The sequence below is a fragment of the Falco punctatus genome, assembly GCF_963210335.1.
Source record: "Falco punctatus genome assembly, chromosome: 1".
NCBI classification, from domain to species: Eukaryota; Metazoa; Chordata; class Aves; order Falconiformes; family Falconidae; genus Falco; species Falco punctatus.
Window position 1 is genome coordinate 101,238,397 of NC_137580.1, and position 26,469 is coordinate 101,264,865.

The following is a 26,469-nucleotide window of genomic DNA, read 5'->3' on the forward strand; positions in this document are numbered from 1 at the left end:
AAATTAAGTTTGTCTGCTGTTTTTCACCCAAATTATTCTTTAGCCACGATTGCAAATTTGTAAAGTATTGACTGTAAAGTATTGATGCCTTTCGGGTAGATCATAGTACTGTCCTTGTTCTAGAGCCGCAGGATGAGGTCCGTGAGCTCAGCTTTTTGCCCACTGCAGTATGGTGGCACCTCTGCCACCTCTGACATTTGTTCTTAGTCGTTAAGTGGATTTTTACATGCTTGCCTCTAAAACAGAGCTTGAGAGTTGACCATGGCTCTGATAAAAAGGTTGGGCTTTGTGCCAAAGGCCAGTATCGTAATTCTGCAGTGATGGAAACCAACACCTAAGGACGAAACTCTCGGAAATCTTGCTCTCCCTTGCACTGCTACTGTTGGAAATTAGAAACGCTTACTGACTCATGTGGATTTCATGCTAAAGTCATTGTGCCTTGAACCTTTGTTCATCAAAAAGTTGTTAGTGGGAAGTATGGGCTGGTTTTGGTGAATATTGGAATTGGACATAGCTGAGTTGAGGCCTGTGTGCTATAAAATACCCAGTTTATTCTGCTGCATAGCTGTACTATATATATAGTCTACAAAAAATGCTAGGACTGAGGCTGTAGGTAATTCAAGCCGTGGTCTCAGGTGGTTCAGCTCCCCAGGGTTCTCACAGGGGCAGATCCTCTGGCTGTCCTCATCCTCAGCCTTGACACCACCTTCCTGAAAACCCTCTGGAGCAGGACTTTGGCCTCTGGGCTCCTGAGGAAAGACTTGGTTTGGTTGCTGCAAAATGCTCACGCAAGCCCAGAGGTGTGAAGGATCAAAGGAGACTCCCAGGATGAGGGTGGTGATAGTTGGCTGGGTAGGAGACCCATGGGTGCTTTGGACCTTGCTCGTGTGAAGCTTCAGCAGCAGAGCCACAGCGAGCTGCTCTTCTGCTGCCGAGCATCGCAGTGCTGGGCTGGGGTGTTTCCAAGGATCTGGGCATCTGTGTGCTTTAATACGTGTCCTGTAGGCTTTTTAAGATGGCAGAGAAGAGATCACAGCGCAGTGTGCTGCTGAGTTATTCTGACCTCGTCCTTCTCGGTAGTGTGTGCAGCTGCCTGCCAGAGCCGTGGGAAGGACCTGCCGCAGGAGCCCTGATGTGCTGATGGCAATACCCTGGCTCGTGGATTTGGACAGGGGAAACAGGGCGACTGGTGTTGGACCCCCATGTGCCACTCCACGTGGGGACGAAGTCCTGGCCATGACACGCTGCTACTCAGAGAGCGTCCCCCCACAGAGCAGCCTTGTGTTGTGCGTCCCATGAGGTGCTTTGGTTTTGGGGCAGAAAGGTGGGTCATTTTGTAAGGAGAGCCAAGCCCAGATGGCTGAAATTTCTCAGGCTGGGTAGGTCGGTGTGTGTGTGGTCCAGTAAATAAAAAACCCAACAGATTCAGCCTGGAAGAGAGGTCCGCAAGCGGCATCCTGCACCAATTAGAGCTGAAGCCTTTTTTTTGCTTAACTTAATGGTCCCTGAAAGGGGGGGTAGCAGCTGTCGTGGCTTTTTCCTTTTGTTGTGCTTTTGTGAAGCTTTCCTTATCTCTGGTGGGGATGGGAGGCAGCAGGACGGCTCAGCCCTGAGTGGAGGCAGGGCTGGGGCTCTGCCTGCTGCCTGTTCGTGCACACGGGCCGGGGATGGCCACCGGCAGGGCTCGGTGGAGGGATGTCAGGGGGTCAGCACAGTCCCCTGGGATGCAGAAGTGCTCAGTGGCAGCGGGGCACGTTGCTCCTCTGCTCTGGTATGGCTCTGCTGCCTGTACCAGCGCCGCAGATGCATCTGAACATGGTCAAATTCATCTGCAACGCTAACAGAGGAGGGCAGGAGCTAAAGCCTGCGTGTAGCTACTGCTGAGATAATAGCGACCTCATTGTGCCTGGCTGCAGCTTGCCCTGCCTGCTGCCTCTTGCTTTTCAGGGGAGAACAGGCTTCCAGTCCTTTTGGTTAGTTTGTGCTCTTCTGCCATCTTGCAGCAAGTGCCTGCGGAGGGAATGGGGCTGGTTTAAACCAAAGGGATGTAATCTGTTTTGTGATGAGTTTATTAGTGGTGTCCTTGTTGCAAAACTCGCAGAGCTAGGATGCTCTGGGGTTCTGGACCATCTTCCCATCCACTGCGCTGCCTTGCAGCTCGGCTCTGCCTCAGCCTCCTCTTGGCATTTTGGCCCTTGTGGAGGGGCACCTTTAACCCTGTGAGGTGAACACTGAATCCTTTAACACTGAAGGAGCTCTGGCAGACCTGCCCTCCCCATCCCGCTCCCTGCACTCAGCAGCACTGGGAGGCATCGGTGAGGCAGCGGCTCCCAGAGCCATCCCCGCTGCTGGCACGCTGCCTGCGGTGCTGCCTGCTGCTTGGCCTCTGGTGGGCTGGAGAAATAAAAAATGCTGCGAAAGAAGGGTTATCTTCACCTACCCTATGTGGGAGGCAGAAGCCCAGAGACCCCGGGTCCCCAGTGCTGCCTGAAAGTGCCCAAGACAGGAGCAGGTGTTGAGGGAAGCTGATCAAAACCCTCCTGCCCTTCTGCTCCAGATGTGCCAGTGGCACAGGACCCACATGTCAGTGATGCAGGCAGCGATCAGCACTGCTACGGTACCTATACACATAAAGGGGGCAATGCCCCAGACCCACCAAGGCTTCAGAGCAGTGGAGCTGCTTGCTGGCTGCTTGTGCTAATTAACTTGGGCTCATTGCCTGCTGTAAGCCGTTTTCAGAGCTAGTCTCACCTGAGGCACGTAGACTTGCAGTGCTTTGCTGTGGCTCTGTTTCCTCTTGCCCCGTGAGGAGTCTTGGGGCAGCTTTTGCTGCCTGAGGTTGCAGCATGTCGATTGCGCCCAGTGGGTGCAGAGATACTGGGTGCAGAGATAGCTGGGTGCCTGTTTCGGCAGCTGAGAAGCACCAGGAGGATGGCGTGCCCGTCGTTCTTGCATGGTGTCGGGAGTGCATGCTCCTCGCCTGTTGCTGGCAGGCAAGCCTGGGCTTTTGGGAGCTGTGAATTCTTTGCTGCTTGTGTTGAACAGCACCAGCAGGTAGCTCTGACCTAGACCTGAGGTTTCCATGTGGCTTTGAAAGCCTGGGATGCTCACGACTGGGATGTGTGAAGCCAAAACGCTGTTGGGTGGGTGGACACTTTAGGTTTTCTTAGGAAAGGTATTTTGGTTTCATTTCTACTTCGGCAGCAGTGTATGGGGAGACACTTCAAGCCTGGGGGGAGAGTGCCTGTGAGGGCTGGCAGTGTGCCTGGTCCAAGCCTCAGCATGGAGGGAGATGCTGGAAGGAGGTGACCCTTCAGTGCCTTGCATCCCAGGGGGCTGTGCCTGCCTGTGGGCATCTTCTCCCCCTGGAGTCCTGGTTAGCCCCTTAGCTAATGCTGCTGCTGCCTCCCTTGCGCAGGGGTGTCAGGTCAGGGGTGGTAGGGCCAGGTGATCCGCCTGACGCTGTGTGTTGGGACACGCTGTGTGTTGGGACACGCTGTGTGTTGGGACACGCTGTGTGTTGGGAAGCGGTGTGGCAGGGAGGGTATTTCCAGTGACGTGGGTTGGACAGATGGTGCCCTTCTCCAACCCAGAGTGACATGTGCCCTCCTGACCAGCAGGCTCCATCCTTCTCATTTCCTCTTTGCTGGGCTTCCAGCTGGGTTTTTGTGCTGCTCTCCCCGCACACAGCAGGGCAGTGCCGCGTTCAGTGCCTGCCCTAAATAACCATTGCCCTGGCTGTGCATCAGCGCTCTGTTGTGCCTGGGGGGCAAGCTGCCCTGAAAATAGAAGTGCCTCCAACAAGGCTGTGTGTGGCTTTGGCAGAAACCCTCTCCCTGGGTGTTGGGTTGCCTTCCTCCAGGATTTCTGGGTCCAACAAACGGCAGGGTCTGATGGGCAGCAGGGGTGGGACCAAGCAGTGGTGTGGCATCCTGCATGCAATGAGCCAGGACCATTTTGCATGTGGAAGGGACAGACAAGAGGTGACAAGGAGATGGGCATCTTCGTGGGTGGCATGCTAACCTGCTGCCTTTCCTCTGCTGCCAGTACTCTCTGGCCTGCCTGGTCATGGGACAAACCTGCATTTAAAATTAATGACAAGGAATGCTTTCCTCACAGGCTTGAAAAAGATGCTCGGAATTCCTGAATATTAAGATCCTGCCAGAATGAAGGCAAGAAAAGCTGCTGTAGGCTTGGGGGAAGTTGTGATGGAGGTGCCTTTTTCCTGTGCAGGGCTGCAGAGGCTCCCTGGTGCTTACCATAGTTGATCTCCCTGGGAGGGGGCTTTCATAGCATCACAGAATGGTTTGGGTTGGAAGGGGCCTTCAAAGATCATCCAGTCCAACTGTTACCGAAATCTCGGAATGAAGAATTTATCAACACCAATGTGATGTAGATAAGCAGACACTTCTTTATTGACAGCCAGGTGCGTGAGCGAGTCCTCTCACGATCAACGCACACCAAGTCTCAAAATCGGACACCATATATAGAACTTATTCATACATATTCATTAAGTATTTATGCATAATCATAATATTTCCCGTAAATCATTTACATATTCTCCTCCTATATCCGATTCTGCGCAGTAATGCTTAGAAAGGTCTAGAAATGGGTCTGGGGTACAATTTGGGTAGGTGGTATATGAGTCAGTGGTCACGATCTCCCCCTGCCCGAATTACCTTTTACTAAAGTTCACGGTTTCTTGGCAGATAACCACAAGCTGTTCCAGTCGACTCTCCCCAGTTTCCATTAATCCTATATTCTGACATTTCAATACACTTCTACATACAGAAGACTGGTCAAATACAAAGAAACCTTTCAAACCCTAAATTTATTACCTAAGTTTTAACAATGATTCTAGCCCATTCTTCTAGCCTTGGTACGGGATGTACAGAGGATCTCATAGCAGCTTTTACTGTGCAACTATAAGTTTCATTAAAATATATTTCTTATCCTTCTATATTTCTATTTTATAAAATAATTTTATAAAATCAAATAATCAAATAAAGTCAATCAATCTTAACTTATTAGCAAATCTGTAACACAACCTCTTGCCATAGGCAGGGCCCCCTCCCCCCAGCCCAGGCTGCCCAAAGCCCCGTCCCACCTGGCCCTGACCCCTGCCAGGTATGAGCTGCTGGTGATGCAGCCCAGGAGGTGCTTGGCTTTCTGGGCTGCAAGTGCACGTTGCTGGCTGATGTCCCACTTGTCACCCACCAGTCTGTCCCAGTCCTTCTCCTCAGGGCTGCTTTTCACCCCTTTTTCCTTTGATCCCTTTCTGTAGATGATCATCCTGCTGGGTGCATGGCAAGGTGGTCCAGGGCTGCAGGCGGGTACTGTCCCCTGTGTCCCCTGGCAGAGCTGCTCTGCACACAGAGCCCCGCAGGCTGTCTGCCCTCACCGGGGCTGCAGTGCTGCCATGACCCCCACCAGCCCCTGCGCTGTGGGGTCTGCCTCCAGGCAGGGTGATGTGCGGGGCCTCGTGCCCTGAGGTGCAGGGAACAGCCAGTCTGTCTGTGGCAGGTGCTGGGGATGGGTCGGGTGGTGGGAGGAAAAGCTTCATGACATGGTGCTGGAGTCAGCAGGGCTGGAAGGAGCACAGCAGTGGTACGGTTGGTGCAGGAGGTCAACTGGAAAAACAGCCTCATTTCCTCTGAGAAACCTCCCCAAAATGCAGCTCGCCATCCAGCAGCCTAATCGTTGCTCTGAGCTAATGAAGAAGATACCTCACCACTGAAATCCCACCTGTGGAGACCATTGCTTGTGGGGGCTGTCAGGGATGTCCTTGTTGCTGATATGAAGAGGCTGGGCAGGGTGGTGGGAAGGAGGATGCTGTGACCTGGGAGCTCGTGTGTCCAGAGTGGCATTTGCTTTGGTGGCTGCATCTTCCATCACTCGCAACGTGTGTCCCCAGGCTCTGTTGGCTTTATGTATTTCTGAGGTCCTTGGAGCCGCATGTAGGTGGGAGTTTGTGACCACGTGCGCTGGATAATGCCAGCGTAAGGCAGGCAGAAACTGTGCCTGTTTGTGTGTGCTGGCAAAATGTCCCTCGCTCTGTGCAGGAGTTAAGGGTGTTGTAAGATGGGGTACCACCCATCTTAACTGAAGGCAGTTGATGCTTAAAATCAAGCATGGCACAAACCAAGTGTGATTTCTAGTGGCATGTAAACTGAAATGCAAACTTGAATGGTAGCTACATCCATGTAGCAGGCATTCATCCATGTAGGCATCCTTCCTAGCTTTAGATGATGCTTTTTAACCTTGGTGGTGTGTCTTCTTGCTCACAGGCTGTGGGTGCTGGGGAAGCACCTGTGGTGCTCTGGGAGTAATGGAGCAGCTCTAGGCATTGCTCTGGGTTCATTTGTAGACCCCAAGTGGACCTTTGCTTACAGCCAGTGGTGACTATGCTGGTGCAGCCAGGCTGGCTCGCAGGCTGAACGAGTGACACAGCACTGGAGCTGGGGCTTGAGGGCAACCGCCGTTGTTTTGCTAAGATGGGTCTGAGTGAGGTTGGAGCAGCAGTGGCAGGGGACAGGGAGGAGGAGAGGGTGCAGGTCCCTCCAGCCTCGCTGCCTGGTGGCATCGAGGTGCAGGAGGGGTGTAACAGAGCCCGTGGCCATATCCTGGCCCTGAGGCCGTGTGGCTGGTGTTGGACTTGACTGTGCACCCAGCTGTGTGCTAAGCCTGAGTCGTGCTCTGGCTCTTGGTGCTGGGCTGTGACCATTGGTGGGGAGTGGGAGAGGCTCGTGTGGACCTGGTGTGAGAGCAAAGTGCCGAATTTGGAGGCAGAAGGCTTCAGGGAAGAAGCTGGGTCCTGCCTGATGCAAAGGGCATTGCCTTCTGCAGGGAGTGTACGGCTCCCCGGCCGGTGTCCGAAACAGCATGGCCAGCAGTGCTGGGGCAGGGATCATCCCAGTCTGGAGGCTGCAACCTGAATCCTGGGTTCAGTTTTGGGCCCCTCACTACCAGAAGGACGCAGGGGCACCGACCTCGTTCCCGGTCCGTACTCCCAGCACAGCAGTGTGCTTTTAGCAATGCAGGGAAGAGATCCAAGTCAAAGCAAGAGAAGGCTCTAGGTGCTCATCCTCAGGTTGATCTCACCCAACTCCATCAAAATCTAAATGCACCAACCTGTTCCCAGGCTGGTGGCTTCTGCCATGCCCCAGCCTCGCTGTGCAGGCACCTCCCGCCGCTGACCCCTGGCGTGGGTGCCCGGTTGGGGCCAAAATGGCCAGATTCTGAGTTCCCAGCTTCAGGGAACATTTAGTCTTTGTGCCCACAGAGTGGTGGGGTAGGGACAGCAGCGCATCTGTTTTTCCTTGGCAGGGTGAGATTTTTACTTGGATCATGGTAGCCTTCCAATCTCAAGGTCTTTGGATAAGCATTTTGTGAAGTCGTTACCAAAGCAAAGGGTGCCATGAGGGTGGCAAGGCTGAGGTCTCCCCTGGGTGACCACCCAAATCAGTCACCCTAGGCTGAAAAGACAATTTTAAGGGGAAGGATAGGTATTGCACCTGGCTTATTTCAAGGCAAGACTCTTCAGACTGCATTGGCTAGCTCCCTGCAAAGGGGCCACAGGGTGATGTGTAACCATCTGCAAAATGCGGGACAATTATGAGATGAGCAGATACAGTCCTCTCTTTTAAATCTTCTCCATTCCACTGGATCATTCTCTCTAGTGGACTTGGAGTAAGAAAAAACTTTTCCACCCCATTGATTTTCCATTTCCCTCCATCATGTATCTGCTTTGGGTAATAATCTTTTAAATGTCTGCTTATACAGAGGACTGTAATTTTTCTTTCCCCTGCAAGCTTACATCCTCTGCCTCACTGGGACAGGAGGTGTTTTTGTCTCTGGTGACAATGACACACATGCTTCTGCAGACAAAGACAACCCTTCATTTGCCTGCTGTGGCTTTACTAGTTCTGATGTATTTTCTGTTCTCTCCCATCTTTCCTGCACTCCACAGCATCCCTCGTGCTTTCCCATCGCAGCATCCTTTCTGTTTCTCATTACTGCTGCTTGCAGAGCTGTTGTGCTTACTATGCACAGCTGAGGATCGTTCATAAAGTTCCCTCCTCCAGCTCTCTGTAAATGCATAGGTGTTATAAATCTTACTCTGTGCTTGCCAGGGGAGGCCATGCAGTGTGGCAGCTGGCTGCAGTCGTGTTTTGCGTCGTGCCCTTATTGCTGGAGCTGGCAGTCCTCGGCTCCCTCGCTGTCTCTAGTGCTCTGGTGTGGCAGCGCCTGGGGCATCCTGTGCTCTGGCTGGCATTTGCCCCAGCTCCTGGGAGCAAGTGAGCAAAGGAGAAGGGGAAGATGCCCCTGAAGAGCTCCTGAAATGGAGCCGCAAACTTAGCAGGGAGCACTTGTTGATGCCTCTCTCTGTGTCGTTGCAGGCAAAGGACAGTGACGACGATGATGAAGTCACTGTCAGTGTGGATCGGGACCGCTTCATGGATGAGTTCTTTGAGCAGGTGAGACATTTGTTTCTCCATTACAGCTTTAAAGCTAGTTCAGACCTTTCTGTTAGCGCTGGAGCAGGTTGTGGGGCTGCAGTACAGGCTCCCACTGTGGGTGGGGAGCAGCAGGTGAGGTGGAGATGGGGGTCCTGCCCTGGCTGATGCTGCTTAGCTGATGCTCAGGGTCCTTGGGGATTATGCTCAGACGACTGATGAGTAGGAACCAGGCTTCCACGCAGGCCTGAGGCTGTCCTGGTCTTACCTGGCCCTATGGATGCTTTGCTGCTCCACCTGCTGCTCCAGAAACCAGTGGCGCAGCTGGGCCGGGTGGCCAGTCAGTGGGAGCAGGTGAGCCTTGCAGCCTGCCTGCCTCCAGCCTGCTGCTCAACTGGACCAGCTCTCAAACCTCTTCTGAAAGCACCTCTGTGGAGCAGAAGTTTCTGCATGGGATTGATTTAATTTTGTGCCTCTCGTTACCAAACAAGAGGTTGTCTTCTGGCATGTGGGTGGCTGTAAGATCTGCGCGTGGATTTTTAGCACACCCTTAGCATGGCATGTGTGTAGGGGGTGTTAAAATGTATCTGTGCAGGCAATGGAACGGGGAAGGAAAAAAATCTCATGTGCAGATGGAGGAAGATGAGCAAAGTGTGGTGTGAGTTGAAGGAGAAGACAGAGCTAGAGAGTGGGCATCCTGGCAGGCAGAGGGCACAAGCAGAGGTTCCCCCTCAGGGATGCTGGTGTGCCTTCTTGTAGTCCAGAAGGTCTCTCACAGCACAGGGGACCTAGCTTCTTGTCCGTCTCCACAGGTGGAAGAAATTCGAGGGTTCATCGACAAAATTTCGGAGAATGTGGAGGAAGTGAAGAGGAAGCACAGTGCCATTCTTGCTTCGCCCAACCCTGATGAGAGTGAGTGAGCCATGATCTCCCTGTGTCCCCGTGGGCACATGGCTGGGCTGGGCTGCTTGTGGGGTGGACAGGTCGGGCTGAAATCCCCTTGTCTTCAGGTGACCATGGCTGGAAAGCCACAAGCTGCTGAGGTGGCTGATGGCTGGGGCAAGGGAGGGCTGGGACCTGCGTGGGAAGGAGGTGGAGGGTTGAGTGATGGCTTTCTGACTTTGAGAGGTGGTGAGAGTCCAATGAGGCTGCTGGAGGAGAATTCCTGAAGGATGGGGCAATGTGGAGGCTGAAAAGAGCAAATGGCCGGCTTGATGCTGGTTGGTTGTTGTCTTGCCCTGGGCTGTGTGGGTTGGGTACGTGGATGAGGCAGCACTTGCAGAGCTGGCTGAGCATTGCCTGCTTGGCACAGAAATGGTGCAGCTCTTCTCTGAGCCCTCAGAGTGCACTTGTGATCCTGCCCTCTCTGTCCTGAAGGACATTTTGTGGTGGCTGGCCAAAGAGTCTGTAGCTTTCAGACCTTAGTGATCAATCGCTGTTTCTTTCCCAGTCTTGTGTTTCTAAGAAGAGGTTTGTTGCCAGGATCAGAAGTTAAGGATTGCAGCACCCAGGAGGTGGCAACATTTGAGAGTCTGTGGGATCCGACAAGGTTAGAGCTGTGGGTGATGAGTTCCACTGTCCCCAGGTGGAGCAGTGCATCTCCCAGGGGAGCCAGAGGAGCTGGCACTGGCAGAGCACCTGGGGCTGGTGGGGTCAGCTGGGCTTCCCGAGGGCAGAGGTTTTCCAGCTTTGCTGTCTGCAAACTCCTCGTTGGGGAGCAGGTGGGACCCGAGCTGTGCAGGGGAGAGCAGGGCTGAGCACAGCCGGGTGGAGATGCTTACCAGTGGGGATGGACCAGGGGTCTGCGGCTGCATCAGGACCGACCACACGAGATGGCTCCAAGCTGTTGGCAGCCCTTGTCGTCGGCAAAGGCGTTGCTTTCGTGGGCCAGCGAGCGATTGCTGAATGCTGCTTGTGCCCTCCCAGCTGCAGTAGCCCTGATGCAAGGGTGTGCGTAGGGGGTTGGAAGGCTAAGACCAGGTCTCTGTCTTGCCATCTCCCCTCCTCCTATCCACTTCTCATCATTTGCCCAGTGCAATTTCACATCTGCTTGTATCCAACTGTGAATTGTTTCTAGAGGTCCCAGGAGGCTGTATGTACACACATTTTCTTGTGCCCAGCCCTGTGTCAAATCAGTAGGTATTGCTAATTGCTTGGAAGAACGTGGCCCTTACTAAATTGTCTCATGCTCCCCTCTCCTGGCAGCTGCTCCTCAGCTAAAATTTATTTGGCCAAGCCTGAAATTGAGGGATTTTCTCAAGGGAATTCACATGTCTCAGACTGTTGTTCAATCATCCTCCAGGCTCTTTTGGTCAGTGCTTGCACTGTGAGATTTTGCAGTGTTTCTGTTTGGGTGTTTTCAGGGAAGAGCGGTCATTGCCTTCCTGCTGGCTGCTGGGCTCATACAGCGTGTGTCGGGACAGTGTCCGCTCAGGGCTCAGCCAGAGCTCAGGCTGCAAAGGGCACTTGTGGCCTAAAAGCATAATAATCTATTTAAAAGTCTTAGATGTGCAATGAACAAAATATGGTGACGTTGATGTGCCTTCCAGAAGCATCCAGGATGTTGGGAGTGCTTTTGGTTTTCTTTTACAGTGTTACTTTGCTTTAGTATTGCAGAAGATCCAGTTTATAATGCCAAAAATTGATTGGGCAGTGAGAGCAGGGCCCACGTCTTCTTTAGGAATTAGTGTTTTGTAATATTGTGGCATGTCCAGGAGGTGCGGTGGGTCTGATCAGATGCTCAACGGTAGATAGGCTCACAGAGTGGTTTGGGTTGGAAGGGACCTTCAGAGACCACACGGTCCAACCCCCCTGCCATGGGCAGGAACATCTCCCACCAGAGCAGGTTGCCCAAAGCTCCGTCCCACCTGGCCCTGACCCCTGCCAGGGATGGGGCACCCACAGCCGCTCTGGGCAGCCTGTGCCCGTGTCACCACCCTCGTGGTGCAACGTTCCTTCCCTCCGTCCAGCCTAACCCCACCGTCATTCAGTTCAAAGCCATTGCCTTGTGCTGGGGACCCCAGAGCTGGAGCAGCGCTGCGGGGGGCTGTGAGGAGAGCGGAGCAGAGGGGGAGCATCCCCTCCCTTGAGCTGCTGGTGATGCAGCCCAGGAGGTGTTTGGCTTTCTGGGCTGCAAGTGCACGTTGCTGGCTGATGTCCCACTTGTCACCCACCAGTCTGTCCCAGTCATTCTCCTCAGGGCTGCTCTCCATCCATCCGTCCATCTGTCCGTCCATCCATCTGTCCGTCCATCCATCCGTCCATCCATCCATCCACACACCCACCCCTGTGTCCCCAGTCTGTGCTTTGTGTATGAGCTGGATTTACCCACCTGCCCGGTGGAGGTGCTGGGCTTGGTTGATGTCATACGGAAGGGCTTATTCCTCCTCTCCCCTCCCTTCCTGCTGATCCCTCTTCTGGCTGCACAGACTGTTCTCGACTCCAAGTTGCCGCTGCTGCCTGGGCTTATTTTGGCGCCTGGTGGGTGGGCAGCTGGCTGGCTTTGCCATCTTGCCGGCGTGGTGGCAGCCCCCTGCCTGCACCTTGCAGCTCTGGTGGGCTCCCGCCTGGTTTTGGGGGGACGGGGAGAGTCTCCCCACTGAGTGGCTCCATGCTGCAAGTTGGGCAGCATCAAGCTGGGGCTTGGGTGGGCTTGGAGCAGCCAAGGGGCTGCATTGCTGCTTGGGTCAGGGCTGTCGTTGCTGCTGCTCCTGACCTGAGTCACAGCTCCTGATAACCTGTTCCTAAAATCCTTCCCGGTGAGCTGCTGCATCTGTTGTCGCTTCTGGCGCTTGAAGCAGGCTGTTTGTCCTTGGTCCTTGGTCTGGGCTGCTTCCCAGAGGAGGTGGCTTTGAGTGGCAAGTTGCCAGCTAGAGAGGAATGAAATTATGTTGGTTTTTTGGTTGTGTTTTTTTTGTTTTCTTTTTTTTTTTTTTTCCTGGAGCGGTTGGGAAGGACTTCTCTGCCATTGGTCTTCTCCATGCATCGCATCCCTCCCCATGGCCATGCTCCTCGTCTCCTCGTCACTGCGTTATGTAATGGATGCTGTTTGCTGAATGAATCGCCTCTGGGAACATAAATCTTCAAATCTGTAGTCGTGTCTTTCAGCCTGTCAGCTCGGTCCATCTCCACAGGCTTTGGCAGACCCAACAGGTATTTCAAACCTGGAAGCAGGTCCATTACGGCTCTGCACCAGGCCAGAAGGGGAGGTTCAGCTCTGTGTACACTTGACCTCCAGTTTCATAATTTAAGCTGTGCAGACTCGAGGTGGTGGCTGTGGACACCAGGGCACAGGTCCTGGGTGACACTGCTCAGGCTCTCTGTTGGAAGAGATTTGCGTTATCTGCAGAGTGGCCTCTGTAATTCCTAGCAGACCATCTCCTGGAAAAGAGACATGCCAGGTGGTCAAGGAGACAAATCATAGCTGCTCACCTCTGTCTAATGCATTGAAGCAACAGTGGCTCGTGCCAAAAAGGCAATTTGGAGTTGCCTTGGTGCCTGGGCTCTGGCCGGACACCTCTGAGCAGGCTCTGTGCTCTCGTGTAAGCGTAACCTGGCTGCTCACCAGGTCCCTTTGGTAGCTGTCATGGCTGGAAGCCCACTTCGTTCAGAGGAGATGCTGCTCAGGCACTGCTGGGAGGGAGGGAGGCTGCAGCTGTTCCTGCTGGAGCTGCCCTCCTCGAGCACTGGTTTTCTAGGGGTACGTTACCCCTGGTGCGTGGTCCCACCAGGGCAGAGAAGAGACCTGAAGACCAGGAGTTGCAGTCACGTTATGTGGGAGGCTTCAGGCTCGGGCTTGTTTGATGCTCCTTCAGGAGGAGCGGTGTGAGAGGACAAACAAGTTTCAAGGAAAAGCCTGACTGTTCTCAGGCCTCTTTGCGCTCCTCCACCCACGGTGCTGCTTCTCCCAGCTTCCCTGGGATGGGAACTCGGAGCCAACCGAGACTTCAACAGACCTTGAGGATGGAAGTGAGAGGAGCAGGGGCTGGGATGAAGGAAGAGTGGGCCCAGCACAGCAAGGGACCTGGCAAAGGGTGCCCTGGCATGTCCTGCACACAGAAAACAAAGCAGCGTGTTACCCCATTCACCGTGCTGCTCTGCCCCTGATCTGCAGCCTCACTGATGCTGCCCCTGCCACAGTCATGTCCCGCTCAGGTCTGGCCAGGGGAGGTTTTTGGTGCAGGCAGGGGGTTCGTCCTCTGTGCAGTGCAGGAGCATGGCAAAGCTGGCTCCAGCTCCCCAGCCTGAAGTAGGAATAAACCCACAGAGTGGTGTGGGTTGGAAGGGACCTTCAGAGATCATCCAGTCCAACCCCCTGCCATGGGCAGGAACATCTCCCCCCAGCCCAGGCTGCTCCCAGCCCCGTCCCACCTGGCCCTGACCCCTGCCAGGGATGGGGCACCCACAGCCGCTCTGGGCAGCCTGTGCCCGTGTCACCACCCTCGTGGTGCAACGTTCCTTCCCTCTGTCCAGCCTAAACCTACTCTCTTCCAGTTCAAAGCCGCTGCCCCTTGTCCTGTCGCTGCAGGCCCTGGTCAAAGCCTCTCCCCATCTTTCCTGTGTGCCCCCTTGAAGTGCTGAGCGGTCTCAGGAAGATGTGCCCGGAGCCGCCTCTTCTCCAGGCTGCACAACCCCGACTCTCCCAGCTTTTCTCCAGGGCAGAGGTGTTCCAGCCCTGGGGCCAATTTGGTGGCCTCCTGTGGACCCGCTGTACCAGGGCCACGTCTGCCTTGTGCTGGGTCCCCCAGAGCTGGAGCAGCGCTGTGGGGGGCTGTGAGGAGAGCGGAGCAGAGGGGGAGCATCCCCTCCCTTGAGCTGCTGGTGATGCAGCCCAGGAGGTGCTTGGCTTTCTGGGCTGCAAGTGCACAGTGCTGGCTGATGTCCCATTTGTCAGTCATTGGTATCGCCCCCAGTCCTTCTCCTCAGGGCTGCTTTTCATCCCTCCCTCCCTCCCTCCCTCCCTCCCTCCCTAGCTCCCTCCCTCCACCGACCCCTGCCCCCCCGCCCCCCTCCCCGCCCTTCCCAGTCTGTGCAGGTACTGGGGATTGCCCTGACCCAGGTGCAGGACCTTGCCCTTGGCTTGGCCTGGTTTGATGGCAGTGTGGAATGGATTCGAGAGACATAAAATGATGAGTGATGCAGGGAGGTTGCTTACTGCACCTCCCAGAGCAGGGCTCGGGACCGGGAGGATGCCAGTGCAGCTGGTGGGTGGCAGGGTCCCCACCAGCAGTGGTGGTTCTTCAACATCCGCAGGGTTGTAGGGGCACGGTGTGGCAGCAGAGCTCCCTGCTTGCTGCAGGACCCAGGGAACACGCACTTTGCTGGGCTTTGCTTGTTTGAGGAGGGGGAGCGGGGAGCCCCATCTTCCTCCCCTGTAACTGCCCCTGCTGCCTCCAGCACCAGGAGCAGTGGTCCTGCTGCGCGCCTGCCTCCTCCTGCCACGGCTCTGAGGGAAACGAGGTGACGCTGAAACAAGAAGCCGTGTCCTGACAAAGGTGTGCTTGGTTGTGCTGGCAGTGGCACACATGGGAGGGCATGGGCACCCGTGGGGACGGCAGGGAGGAGGTGCCGTCTGCTGCCCTGGCTCTCAGCATCCCGCATTCTGCTCCTCTGCCTCTTCTGTGCAGGTCCCTAAGGGGAAGGTGTTCTCAGGCTCTTTGCAGCCCGTGCCCAGTGCAGCTACGGCAGCAGATGGCCCCACAGCTCTGCTGGCCCTGCCTGGCATGAGATGGAGAAACTGGAGGGGTGCTTGGTGCAGGAGCGGAGCTTCCTCTGCCCACCAGGGAGGTCCAGGAGCTCCTGCAGAGTGTCTCTAACACCTTGTGTGGCTTGGGCGTTCCAAGCAGAGCTGTGCTAATGGTGCTAGTGGTCATTGCGGCAATGCCATCCTGTGCTCAGGGGCTGCCTCGGGTGGCTGCATCCTGTCTCAGTGTCACACAGAGATGCTTTTTGTCACCATTTCACACATTTCTCCAGTTCCATCTTGAATAAGTTTTGTTTCTTCTCCTGATAATTCTTGTTGAAGGGCCACTCTAGGACTTAACCTCCAGTGGTCAGGAACCATCTTCTCATTTCCAGCCTGAGTCTATTTATGATCGATTTACATACCGACGTCATCCCAAGAACAAATATATTTAGCTGAAATAGCTGTTTGCCCTTCTGGCTTTGTCCTGTTGGGTCCATGCAGCAGCTCAGTTGTTTTGCAAGGGCTTTGCACAATCCCTGCTGTCCCTGTCACCTGCCTCAGCCCTGGTTTTGAAGGGTTGGAGTACCCTGAGGTGTGAGGTCTCCAGGATGTTTGGGGGGCCCTGGCTGCTGGTCAGCATTTCTTGAGATTTTCAGGCTGTGTTGCCCTTTTCTTACCTTGTCGTGTTGCTATCTCTTTGGAAGTTGGGGTCTGTCTGTGTGGGATGGGCCAGAGCTTCCCATGTCCTGATGGTGGGTGCTGGGTCTGGGCACCTGCAGGCGATGAGTGTTTGAAGGAGATGGACAGCGTGAGGGTTGGCAGGTCACGGTGGCACCTATGTGTGTTAGCAAGAGGCTCAGCTGTATGTTGGGTTGTGGAGATGGTTGTCCAGGGAATGAACAGTTCAGCTCTCCCTGGTGTCTCCAGGGAATCCCTAGCAGAGCTGGGATACAGGTTGGCAGAATGCCTGCCTTCCGCGCTAAGCCAGCCCAGCACCTCCTGGCCCTGATTCGGTGGGTGCTGCGGGGTGCAGGTGGAGCAGGGATGAGCATGGGTGCAGGGATGCTCATGCTGTGAGTGTAGGGATGCTCACACTGGTCCTCACCTTCCCTGGCCACTGCTGCCTCTCAGCACGGACCTGTGTGAGGCTCCCACAGCCTTGTGCCCAGCACGGTGCCACTTGCTGCCAGACCTTGGGTGCTGCCCTCAGGAATGGGAGATAGGGACTTCCTGTGCATCATCCCAGTGCCAGAGCAGGGGTGCCTGCGACATCTCTGCCCTCTCTCCCTTGTGCCTGTGTGGCTTTTTATTTCATGTCCCCTTGATGAGTTATGTATTAGTCCAGGTGAGATTCCCTTTTACCATGCAGCAGCTGTGCAGTCCCTCTGCACACCCCAGCTTCATGATTGCTGGCACCTATTGTCTGCTCTGTCATCCTGAGCAACACTGGGTGATCTGCAACGCCAAGTGAATGCAGAGTAAATATCAATTAACTGTAGTGTGATTCACGGCAATGTAGAAAAAAAAGAATAAAAAATCAGCTGCTCTGTAATTATATTGGGCTTAATTTAGATTGGTTAGCGGTGCTCATGGAAGATGTGCTATTGCTGCCACAAGATGCAACTTTTGCTGGAAAACTTTTATCTCCTTTGGGTTGTGCACCCCGTTGCATCGCGGAGCCCATTTCACGGTGGGAAACAATACTTACTGCTGGCGGTACTGCTGTCTCTGTTGTAGCGTGGGAGGGCTCCGGTGGCTCCTTGGCTTTGCATGTCTTGCAGCAGCGTAGCCCCAGGATGGTACTGCAGCCCCTGTTCTTGCTGTGTCCTGGGTGGTTTGGGAGAGAGCAACTGGCAGGAGCGAGCAGCCCTGGGGATGAGGGGACACGGGGCTGTCACTGTCCTGAGCCCTGCTGCGTGTCACACACTCATGTCCTTCTCCACTGGCTCCTCCTGTCTGCATGCGAATCTGGCCCTGCTGCCCACCCTGCGTCTCTGCCCTCGCACTCGCCGGCCCGGGCTGGCGCCTGAGCCGTGGCTGGGGTGCGGGTGGGTGGGTGAGCCGGGCTGTGCCGGGGCTGTGCCGCGCTGCTGGCGCTGGTGTCACTGTGAGGCTGCCTGAGTTGTTTGGCCTGGAGAGGTTGGAAAGAGGGAGGAAGAAGGGAAAGGAGCAAAAATGAGAGGGAATATGGCTGCTGTGCCCCTTGTAGTACTGGCTGGAAGAGTTTAGCCCTTATTGCCCAGCAGGCTGGCCAGGCTGGGGCTCTTCCAGCCAGCAGCGGGCTCAGCAGGCTGGGTGGCTGCCCAGGACACATGGGTGTCCTTGAGCTCTCCTCACCTCTCCCTGCTGGATTCGTAGCAGTTGGTGCTGGCTGGGCCTTGGGTGATGGGGGGAGAAGAGGAGCCGGGAGCCCTGCTCCAGTGGGCAGCGAGCTGGTCTGTGGCACTGGCCCCAGTGGGTGCGGTGCTGGGTGGCAGGGGGACACGCACTGCTGTGGCACCACTCCTGGGTGATGCTTGCTTTTGACTCCAGCCTGCAGTTGAGTTTCTCTTGCCTGTTTACAGCAGGCAGCATCCCCTCCCCATCCCCTTCTGTGCTCCACGTGGCATGAGAATTACTGTGGTTTCTAACGCTTTTAGCTCTCAAGCTTGGCGTTGGTGGGGCAGGCAGGGAAGGGGGGCTTGAAGGCCAAGGGGTGAAAGCAGAAACTTGAGGCTGATTTGGGAAGCACTGGGAAAAGGGAACGGCAAGATCAGGGCGTTGGTTGCAGCCTGGCGTCTGCGTGGCAAGCGGGTGAGCCCTGCCCCACATGCCTGTGTGCACTCTGGCTTTCGAAGCACTGACGCTCTTCAGAGCCACGTCCCCGCTGTACGAGTGGCCATGTCACCCAGCAATGTGGCTCAGTGCACAGCAGTGTGCCCTCGCCTTGGGGCTGGTGCACCACAGGGTGCCGAGGGTGCTGCCTGCACTGGCAGGAGAGGGGCAGAGACCCCAGGGTGGGGTAGGATGCTCTCTTGCAGACCTCATCCAAACACAGCAGTGTAAGCTTTGCAGCTAGATCTCGGCTTTCTCTTGCTAAATCTCTGTTGTCTCAGTGTTAACACCGAGGGATAATCTGTTATTTGCAGAAATGAGTTTAGGAGGGCTGAGATGAACAAGCCGTAAATCCTGTTACTGCTTTCCCAGGGCTGCTTTGGTACTGCTGCACGCGGCATCGCAGGGACGGCTTTGTGCTCTCTAGGCAAGCTGGGATCAGGGGCACAGCCTGGACCTGGCCAGCAGGGAAGGGCAGGGCACGGGCAGGAGGGTGGCCAGAGACGCTGTGATCTCCTGGGTCCGCAGCATCACCTTGGTATCATGCCGTGGGCACTGCTGCAGCAAGGGGCTCCTACTGCAGCAGGGTTCAAGGACTGGCTTTACAAAGCTATAACTGATTTATTGATGGATGAAGAAGTCAGGGATGGTAAATTGGAAACTGCTGAAAACAGCTGGAGGAGGAATTACTGATAAAAACCCATCGTGTTTCAAGCAACTGGGAAAACAGCAGTTGTGCATGTGTCTTTGGGTAACCTTCACCCATGTGTGGCGGGCTGGTGTGCGTGGTTGTATTTCAGGTGGAAGGAGGGGGTGGAGGAGTCGATTAAAGCTGTGGGAGGAAGCAGGCACACAGAGCAGGAAATCTGAGCTCTGAAGGACCCTGAGAGCTTTTAGAGTGCAGAGAAAGAGGAGCAGAGCTAGGAGCTCGTGTGAGCCAGGTCCGGAGGAGGAGGTGGGACAGTCTCCCCTGGCGCCGTTTGGCAGGGCTGGCCAGGCAGGCAGCCATGTGCTGGGGAGCGGAGGCTGTGGCTGCAAGCTGGGAGACTTTGCGCTAGACAAGGCTGGTGTTTGCCTCAAGCGGCTTCCCTTACCCCTTGGGTTGTGCCGTGTCCAGGCTGTGGTGGTCAGAAACGGGGCGTCCCTGGGTCTGCTGTGTTGTCCTCTGGAGCGAAGGGATGCAAGTGCTGCCGCCAGTTTGGCTGCCCACAGTTTGAGAGCAGTGTGCATCAGCTGATAAAGATGCTGAGGAGAACCTGGAAGAGCGACTGAAGGGGTGACAGCCGGGGTCCCCAGTGGGGGGCTGGGCAGCCTGCTGCGAGAGCAGGCTGAGCAGTGATGGGACCAGCTGAGACACTGCAGGGAGCAAAGCCCCGACAGTGTCAGCGAGCACCCGGCTAGCCCGGCCCAGCGGGGGTGTGTGTGTTTGAGATCGGGGTGGGTGGCTTGCTGCCAGGAAGGGGTGCCGGCTCCATCCCTGACAATTAGCAACGGAGAGCAGAGGTCCTCATAAAACCTGTTCAGGAGTGACCGGTGTCTGAGTGGGCCAGGCTGGGAAGTGGCAGGAACTGGTGAGAGGAGCTGCTGTGCCTCAGCCGGTGGCAGACCCAGCGGTGAGCTTGCTTCGCTCCTCCAGGAACGAGCCTGGAGCTGTTCAGATTTCGTGTGACAGTGACAGTGCTGCTGGAAGTGGCCATGAGGTACCTATGGGCTTTTTACTTCTGAGTAATGACAAAATAAAGGCGCTTAGGACAGCATGGTAGGATACTGCAGTCCAGTTGTGCTGGCCTGTTGCACAGCAGTGGGGCTGTGCATCTGCACCCAGGGGCAGAAACTACCACGCTTGAAAAATGGGAAATAAAGGAGAATACTGAAAATAGAGACAGTCTCCACTCTTGGCTTGGAGACCCATGCCAATATTTTACTCAGTGCTCAAAAATAGCGTACAGAAGTGTGGCCTAATATTACAACACGGTAAGGCAAAGAAAAATTATTCTTAGGGGAAGGTTGGAAATATAATCCTGTTCCTTTTTTAAAAGGCAGTTAAGACAGTGCTGCTGTATATTTGATTGAATTGCTGCAGTAATCAAGTGTTTGAATGTTGTTCCAAATCTTTTCAGGGCTTGTTTTAGAAGAAAATATTCACACAGAAAGTATCTCCTTAAACTCCCTCAAAAATCCCTCTATTTTACAATTATATTCACGATGCCGCCCACCTTCAGCATGTAGCTCCTGCTCTCCCGACATGTCGCGCCAGCCGCCCCTCGCTCGGGTCTCTGCCTGCCGCACTCCCACCGCACCCGCGGGTTTGATCCCGGGGGCTGCTGCCACGTCGCCTGCTACGTGTCCCGGTCCCTGTGGGCTGCACGGGAGTAGCTGGAAATAACCATTTCCCTGCAACCCGGGACGATGGTAAGTCGCCACGTGGGGTATTGCTGCCCATTTGCCGTTAGTGTGGAGCCCCGCAGAGGGCTGGGTGGTGGGGGTCTGGCCCCTGGCAAGTGCCTGGGAGCTGCCGGTTTGGAGCGGTGGCTGCTCTGGCAGCTGCTGGTGCAGGCAGAGCCCTGCTGCCTGCCTAGAGCTGGCTGCCTGCCCGGCGAGGGCTCGTCATCTCTGTTAGCGGAGGTGGCCTGATGTCTAACGAGGGCATCGGAGGTCCTGGCAGGAGCACCCGCAGGTAGATCCAGGCTGTTCCTCATGCCTTTGGGAGCTGCTGCTCTTCAGCCCTGCTCCCGCTTGTGTGGATGCCTGCAGGGGTGTCTGTCAGGCAGGGGATGCGTGGACATCCGCATCACCAGCCCTGCCACCACTGTGCCAGGCACACAGCCTGGGCATCTCTGGGACATGACTGGATACAACTTGGACCTCCTGGTTCCTGAGCTGGACATTGTTTGTGACCAGGAGCTACCCAAAAGCTTGATCAGGACTTGGGGTTTAATTTTGTTTCCCCTTGGCAGGCTCCGTTGCCATCTCCCTGGGTTGCCCACACCCTTGCTTGTGTCCGCCTCCCCTCAACCCAGCTTTAGCTGTTTGCGCAGGGGATGCAGGAGTGGGAGGAAGGCTTGTGAGCCTGGCTTCATGTGTGTTCCAAAGCCTGGGACAGTGTGTCCCTGGGCTTCTGCCCTGGCGGGGAGGTGGACTCTCTCCAGGCTTATCTCAGGTCCTGGTGAGGCTGAGGCTGCCTGCTCAGGGAATTTGGAGCGAAGGGCACGGACTGTAGTGGCTTTCCAAGTCTGGGGATGGCAGGGTGCTTGGGACCATGTGGGTGGGTGGTGGCTTTGGGTGTCAGGGCCGTAGTTATAGCCCTGCAGTTATAGGTCTGCAGACGGAAGAAAATCTCCTGCAGCGCAAACGCTCCACAGAGCCACAGATTTCTTCAGGGCACATCCACCTGCTCCAGCATGGGATCCTCCGTGAGCTGCAGGGCAACAACCTGCATCACTGGTGCTCTCCAGGGCCTGCAAGGGAATCTCTGCTTGCGCACCTGGAGGACCTCTTCCGCTCCTTCTTCACTGACCTTGGTGCCTGCTGTTGTTTCCCTCATATTTTCTCACTCTTCTGTCACAGCTGCTGTTGCATAGTGGTTTTCACCCTTTCTTAAATACTTTGTCATGGAGGCACCATCACTGTCACCAATGGGTTCAGCTTTGGGTGGCTGCAGGTCTGTGTTGGAGCCAGCTGGCACTGGCTGTGCCCACCAAGGTGGCAGCTCCTGCTGTTGTCTCACAGAGGCCACCGCTGCAGCCCCTCCACCACCAACATCAGCAGCCCCTGTACTGCTGGGTGTGAAAGTTCATAAAAACATGGACTCAGAGTGGTTTGGGTTGGAAGGGACCTTCAGAGATCATCCAGTCCACCCCCCTGCCACGGGCAGGGCCCCCTCCCCCCAGCCCAGGCTGCTCCCAGCCCCGTCCCACCTGGCCCTGACCCCTGCCAGGGATGGGGCACCCACAGCTGCTCTGGGCAGCCTGTGCCCGTGTCACCACCCTCGTGGTGCAACATTCCTTCCCTCTGTCCAGCCTAACCCCACCGTCATTCAGTTCAAAGCCATTGCCTTGTGCTGGGGACCCCAGAGCTGGAGCAGCGCTGCGGGGGGCTGTGAGGAGAGCGGAGCAGAGGGGGAGCATCCCCTCCCTTGAGCTGCTGGTGATGCAGCCCAGGAGGTGCTTGGCTTTCTGGGCTGCAAGTGCACGTTACTGGCTGATGTCCCACTTGTCAGTCATTGGTATCACCCCCAGTCCTTCTCCTCAGGGCTGCTTTTCGTCCCTCCCTCCCTCCTACCCTTTCTCCATACTCTCTCCCCTCCCTCCCCACCTCCCCTTCCTCACCCCCAGTCTGTGCAGGTACGGGGGATTGCGCTGACCCAGGTGTAGGACCTTGCATTTGGCCCAGCTGAACTTCATGAGGTTTGCACAGACCCTCCAGCCTGTCCAGGACCCCCTGGATGCCGTCCCTTCCCTCCAGCATATTGACGGCACCAGTCAGCTTGGTGTCACCTGCAACCCTGCTGAACATGTGCTTGATCCTGCTGTCTGTGTTGATGAAGTTATGAAATGGTGTTGGTCTCAGTATGGACACCATTCACAACAAACAAAGTTTCCCTTTGCACATCGAGCCATTGACTGCAACTCTTTGGACATGGCCATCCAGCCAATTCCCTATCCAACTATTTGGATATATAATTTGGATATATAATCCCTCAATTATATCTGTTATCTTTCTAATTCCAGTTTCTCCGGTTTCCCTCAGCTTTCTCTCTGGTGAGAGCTCTGCTTCAGTGCCAGGTAACATCAGCTGTGATTCAGCAGTTGTGCTGGAAGCTGTCTTGCCTATGCCAGCATCTCTTATTTCTGTACTAGTTTGAACCTCAAGGTCACAGCCAAGCCCATGTTTGCTGGCAGTGGTGGCTGTGAGGAGGTGTGCGGCAGCTCTCGAGGTTTCTGTGGTTTCTGAAGCACTGTGGCTAAGCAGAGTGCCTCCCAGCTGTCCAGCCAAAGGTTTAGCCGAAAGTCATCCTCTGCCGATAGGTGCTAGCACAGACCTGCAGGCTGCAAGGCTGGGTTGTGGGTCCTGCATCCCTGTGCACTCTGGGCTCTGCAGGGGCCATGCATACATCAGGCTCACTCATTGCTGTGCATCCCCCCACTCAAATCTTCCCCAAAACCACCAGCTGCCACTGGTGGTGTTTCTGCTACCGCAGCTTTGCAGGCTGTGTGCAGACCCACATCGCGGGGTGCTGGCTGGAGGGGAAGGGGCTCCACAGCTGTGTGTGCCCGGTGTTGATGGGCTTCCTGGCCACGGTGCCAGGTCAGCAGCACCCCCTCCTCAGGCAGCTGATTTTCTAGGTGCCAGCCCTGGATTTATTTCTTCGGTTACAGCAGATGAAAGGGACCCTATGGTAGTTTCAGGTTAATTCCTTGGGCAAGTATAAATCACAGATGTTAGGGCAGGGCTGATGAAGTGAGCAACTGGGAAGTTAAGTATCAAGGGAAGGTGCTGCCGTGACCTGACACAGTTGCTGCTTATGAACTAGAGATCATTCAGAAGGAAAAAAAATCCCCATTGACCTGTCACTTGTCTTCTTCCCCTGCAATTTGCTGCTTAATTATCAGGGCACGGATCCCCTGCCTGTAATAAGTGCTCACTGGTGTGAGTTGCAAATGCTCTGCAGCTCTGTGTGCACAGGGCGGGATGGAGAGGTGAGCGTGTGCCCCAGCTCCTTTGGTGCACCCAGCCCTCTGGAGCTGTCCCCGATGGTGGTGTCCCAGCCTGTGGCTGGGGATGGTTTTATGGGATGTGGTGCTGCTGAATAGTTTTTCTCACACGTGAGATTTTCTGCATAGTGTGGCTGGCTCACAGATGCAATTAATGCCATTGGTTGATTGCTGGGCTCTCCTTTCAGGGACTTGCCATGTCACCAGCATGCTCCAGGTCCTCTCCTGCTGGCAACAGCATGCTGTGTGTGGACCAGTCTCCTCTGGAGACAGCGACGTGAGGACCTGTGGGCTGGTGAGGTGTTAGCATAAATCCTGGCTCGTGACTGAGGGATTAGAAATGGGGTTTGGATTGATATTGCAGACTCAGAGGCCTGAATGTGGGATGTTTGCAGATGCTGGCTGATAGGGACAAGGACATTAAATTAATTGTTAATCTGTCACCCCAACAGCAACCGCTGCGTCATGTTAGTGACAGTGATGGTCAGCGGTTGTCTGCTCATGCCTGGCAAGCCAGAGGGAAGAGAAACTTGCATGGCTCTTTCCTTGCCCAGTCTCTCAGCCTGGGAGTGTTTTCTTTTTTTAGGGTCTTTCGTTCAGTTTTATCTATTTTTTCCTTGCTGGCGAGGGCTTTGGTCCAGGTATCAGCTGGCAAATCCTTCCCTGTTGGCTCTTCTCTGCCAACAGGCACCACACTCAGTGTCCCACATTGCTTCTGGTGGCCACAGAGGTGAGTAACCTTCTGGAACTGGTTTCTTTTTCCAATGAATAGTTCTTGATGACTTCTTGAAGACCAGGCTTTCCCCTCTCCTTCCCATGGTTCCTCCACCTCTGGGAGCAGCCTTTGATGTGGTGCATCAGGGGTTATTACCAAAGCCATCAGGAGGGTCTGGAGCTGTGTGAGCTGGGTTCACTGCTGCCCCGCACTGCCCCTGCGTATTCCCCTGCTGGTGCCTGGTCTTGAAAGTGGTTTTCAGGCAAAGGCTGCGTTTGAGTTCATGATGTCTTGTACTGCGGGCTGCTGTGTCCTGTGGTGGTGTGGGAAGTGTTGGTGTCTGGCGTGGGTGGCTGTTAGACCAGTGCCAGTCCCTTGGGAGAAGAGCCATTCAGCAGGGTGGATGCTCTCTGGACCTTGAGTGGTTTGAGAGCTGTCTTTTGGAAAGTTGCATTTCTTCCTCCCCACTTTTTTAATTTTTAGGGCAAAAACCTTATCGTAATCCAGGCCCGTCTCTTTTGGCTCTATTTCTTATGATCTCAGTGTTAGGAGATCGGACCATGGGTTCCCCCAGTGCTGAGCCTGCAGAGCTGGAGATGGATGGATGACCAGGTCCTGCCTTCTTCTGCTCACAGGACCCTGAAACAAGTGTCTAGGGATCCGGACAAGCAGATGACATTAGTGAGGGGACTGGAACTGAGCCCCATGTCGTAGCTGTGTCACACCACAGTACAGGCAGGCAAGGACCTCAAATCAGGGACTTGTCAGCCACATGTAGAACTCCAAATCCCCTTAAAAATCCCTGTCTGAGGTCCTAGTTTAATGAGCAGATTGAGGTGAATGGTGTGTGGGGAAGACCCTGGGCATGGGAGCAGGGTGCCAAGGGTGTTTTGACTTACATGCAAAGGAGGTGGCAGAACATGAACATCAAAGGGGCTGGAGGATGGAGGATCTTGGTGCAGGATTACTGGGGGACTTGTTTTCTCACAGCATTTCTACCATCCAGGAAATGTACTGAGTTATGGCCTCAAATTAAGCAAAAAAAGAAAACTCCTCTGACAAAAGAAACCAGGAGTATCAAGGGAGTCAAACAGCAGTGGGGAACCCGTGCATTGCTGGTGGATGCTGATGCAGATGCTTCACACGGGAAGCAAAGTGGGCGTGAGCTGTGGCATCACAACAGAAACACCCTAAACCTGAGACCTTTGGGAAGCCTTTAGTCTGCCTTTGGTTGGGAAAATGGGAAAAATTATTGCTGTTTCAGGCAGGATGACTGCAGAGGCTCCACCTGGGTAGCACTAGGTTTGAAGGCTGTTGGAGGAGAGCACGGCTTGTCCGTGGCCCTGACCCTTCCCTTGAGGTGGCATTTCTCCTCCTGTGGCCCTGGAGACCTGCCCGCTGGCCCTGCCTCAGCTTCTGTGGGTCCGCTGGAGGGAAATATTTTCTGAGCACCAGCAGCATAAATCTTGAGCTTGCTTTTAATGCCAGCGGAGCCTCCTTAATAGGTTTAAGCTCCTTGCAGTCTTCTAGCACTACTGTTAATGAGTTTCCAGGCCCCACAGAGGTGGAGCAGAACTGTATTTTCCTAATCGAGTTATCAGATTATTAGCAAAAATGCAAATAAAATTGCTGCTTTGGTTGTGAGTATAAAAAAGGGCTGTCTGGAGAAGCGCTCTGCTGTGAGCACCATGTGACAGATAATGGAGGAGCAGGCAAGGCTGAGGAATTGTCAGGGAAAGAAGATAAAATGCAGCTGGGATGTGGCGTCCTCCGAGTTCTGGTCTGGGGCTCTCCCGTGAAAGATTTTTCTTTTTAATCATATGAATCTGTAGATGTTAGAAGCATTTATTGAGTCATTTCACGAGCGTACTCTACTGGTAAAAGAGCTCACGAAATGTTAATGGATGATTAATTAGCTTTGAGGTAAATAATTAATCAACGGGTGTAGAATCCAGCAGGTCAGAACTTGGCTTCTGATCTGTAAATACTGATGTGCGCACAGCCAAAGACCATCTTGTGCAGATATTATTTATCACTAGCCTCCGCCCCTTTGCAAACCACTTCTTTGTGCACTTTTAATAAGAA

General features: G+C 54.7%; 1 protein-coding gene across 2 annotated transcripts in view; it reads left to right on the top strand.

The window, feature by feature from the left end:
- The window catches only part of STX1A (syntaxin 1A), an 88,035-nt gene that overhangs the window by 8,654 nt on the left and 52,912 nt on the right, over positions 1-26,469 (top strand). For both annotated transcript variants that reach the window (XR_013927058.1, XM_080380516.1), the window contains exons 2-3: positions 8,400-8,477; positions 9,269-9,368. Coding sequence is in view for 1 of the 2 variants with exons in the window: in XM_080380516.1 (XP_080236642.1) it covers positions 8,400-8,477; positions 9,269-9,368 (178 nt within the window). In the remaining variant the exon portion in view is untranslated. The remainder of the gene's footprint in view (positions 1-8,399; positions 8,478-9,268; positions 9,369-26,469) is intronic.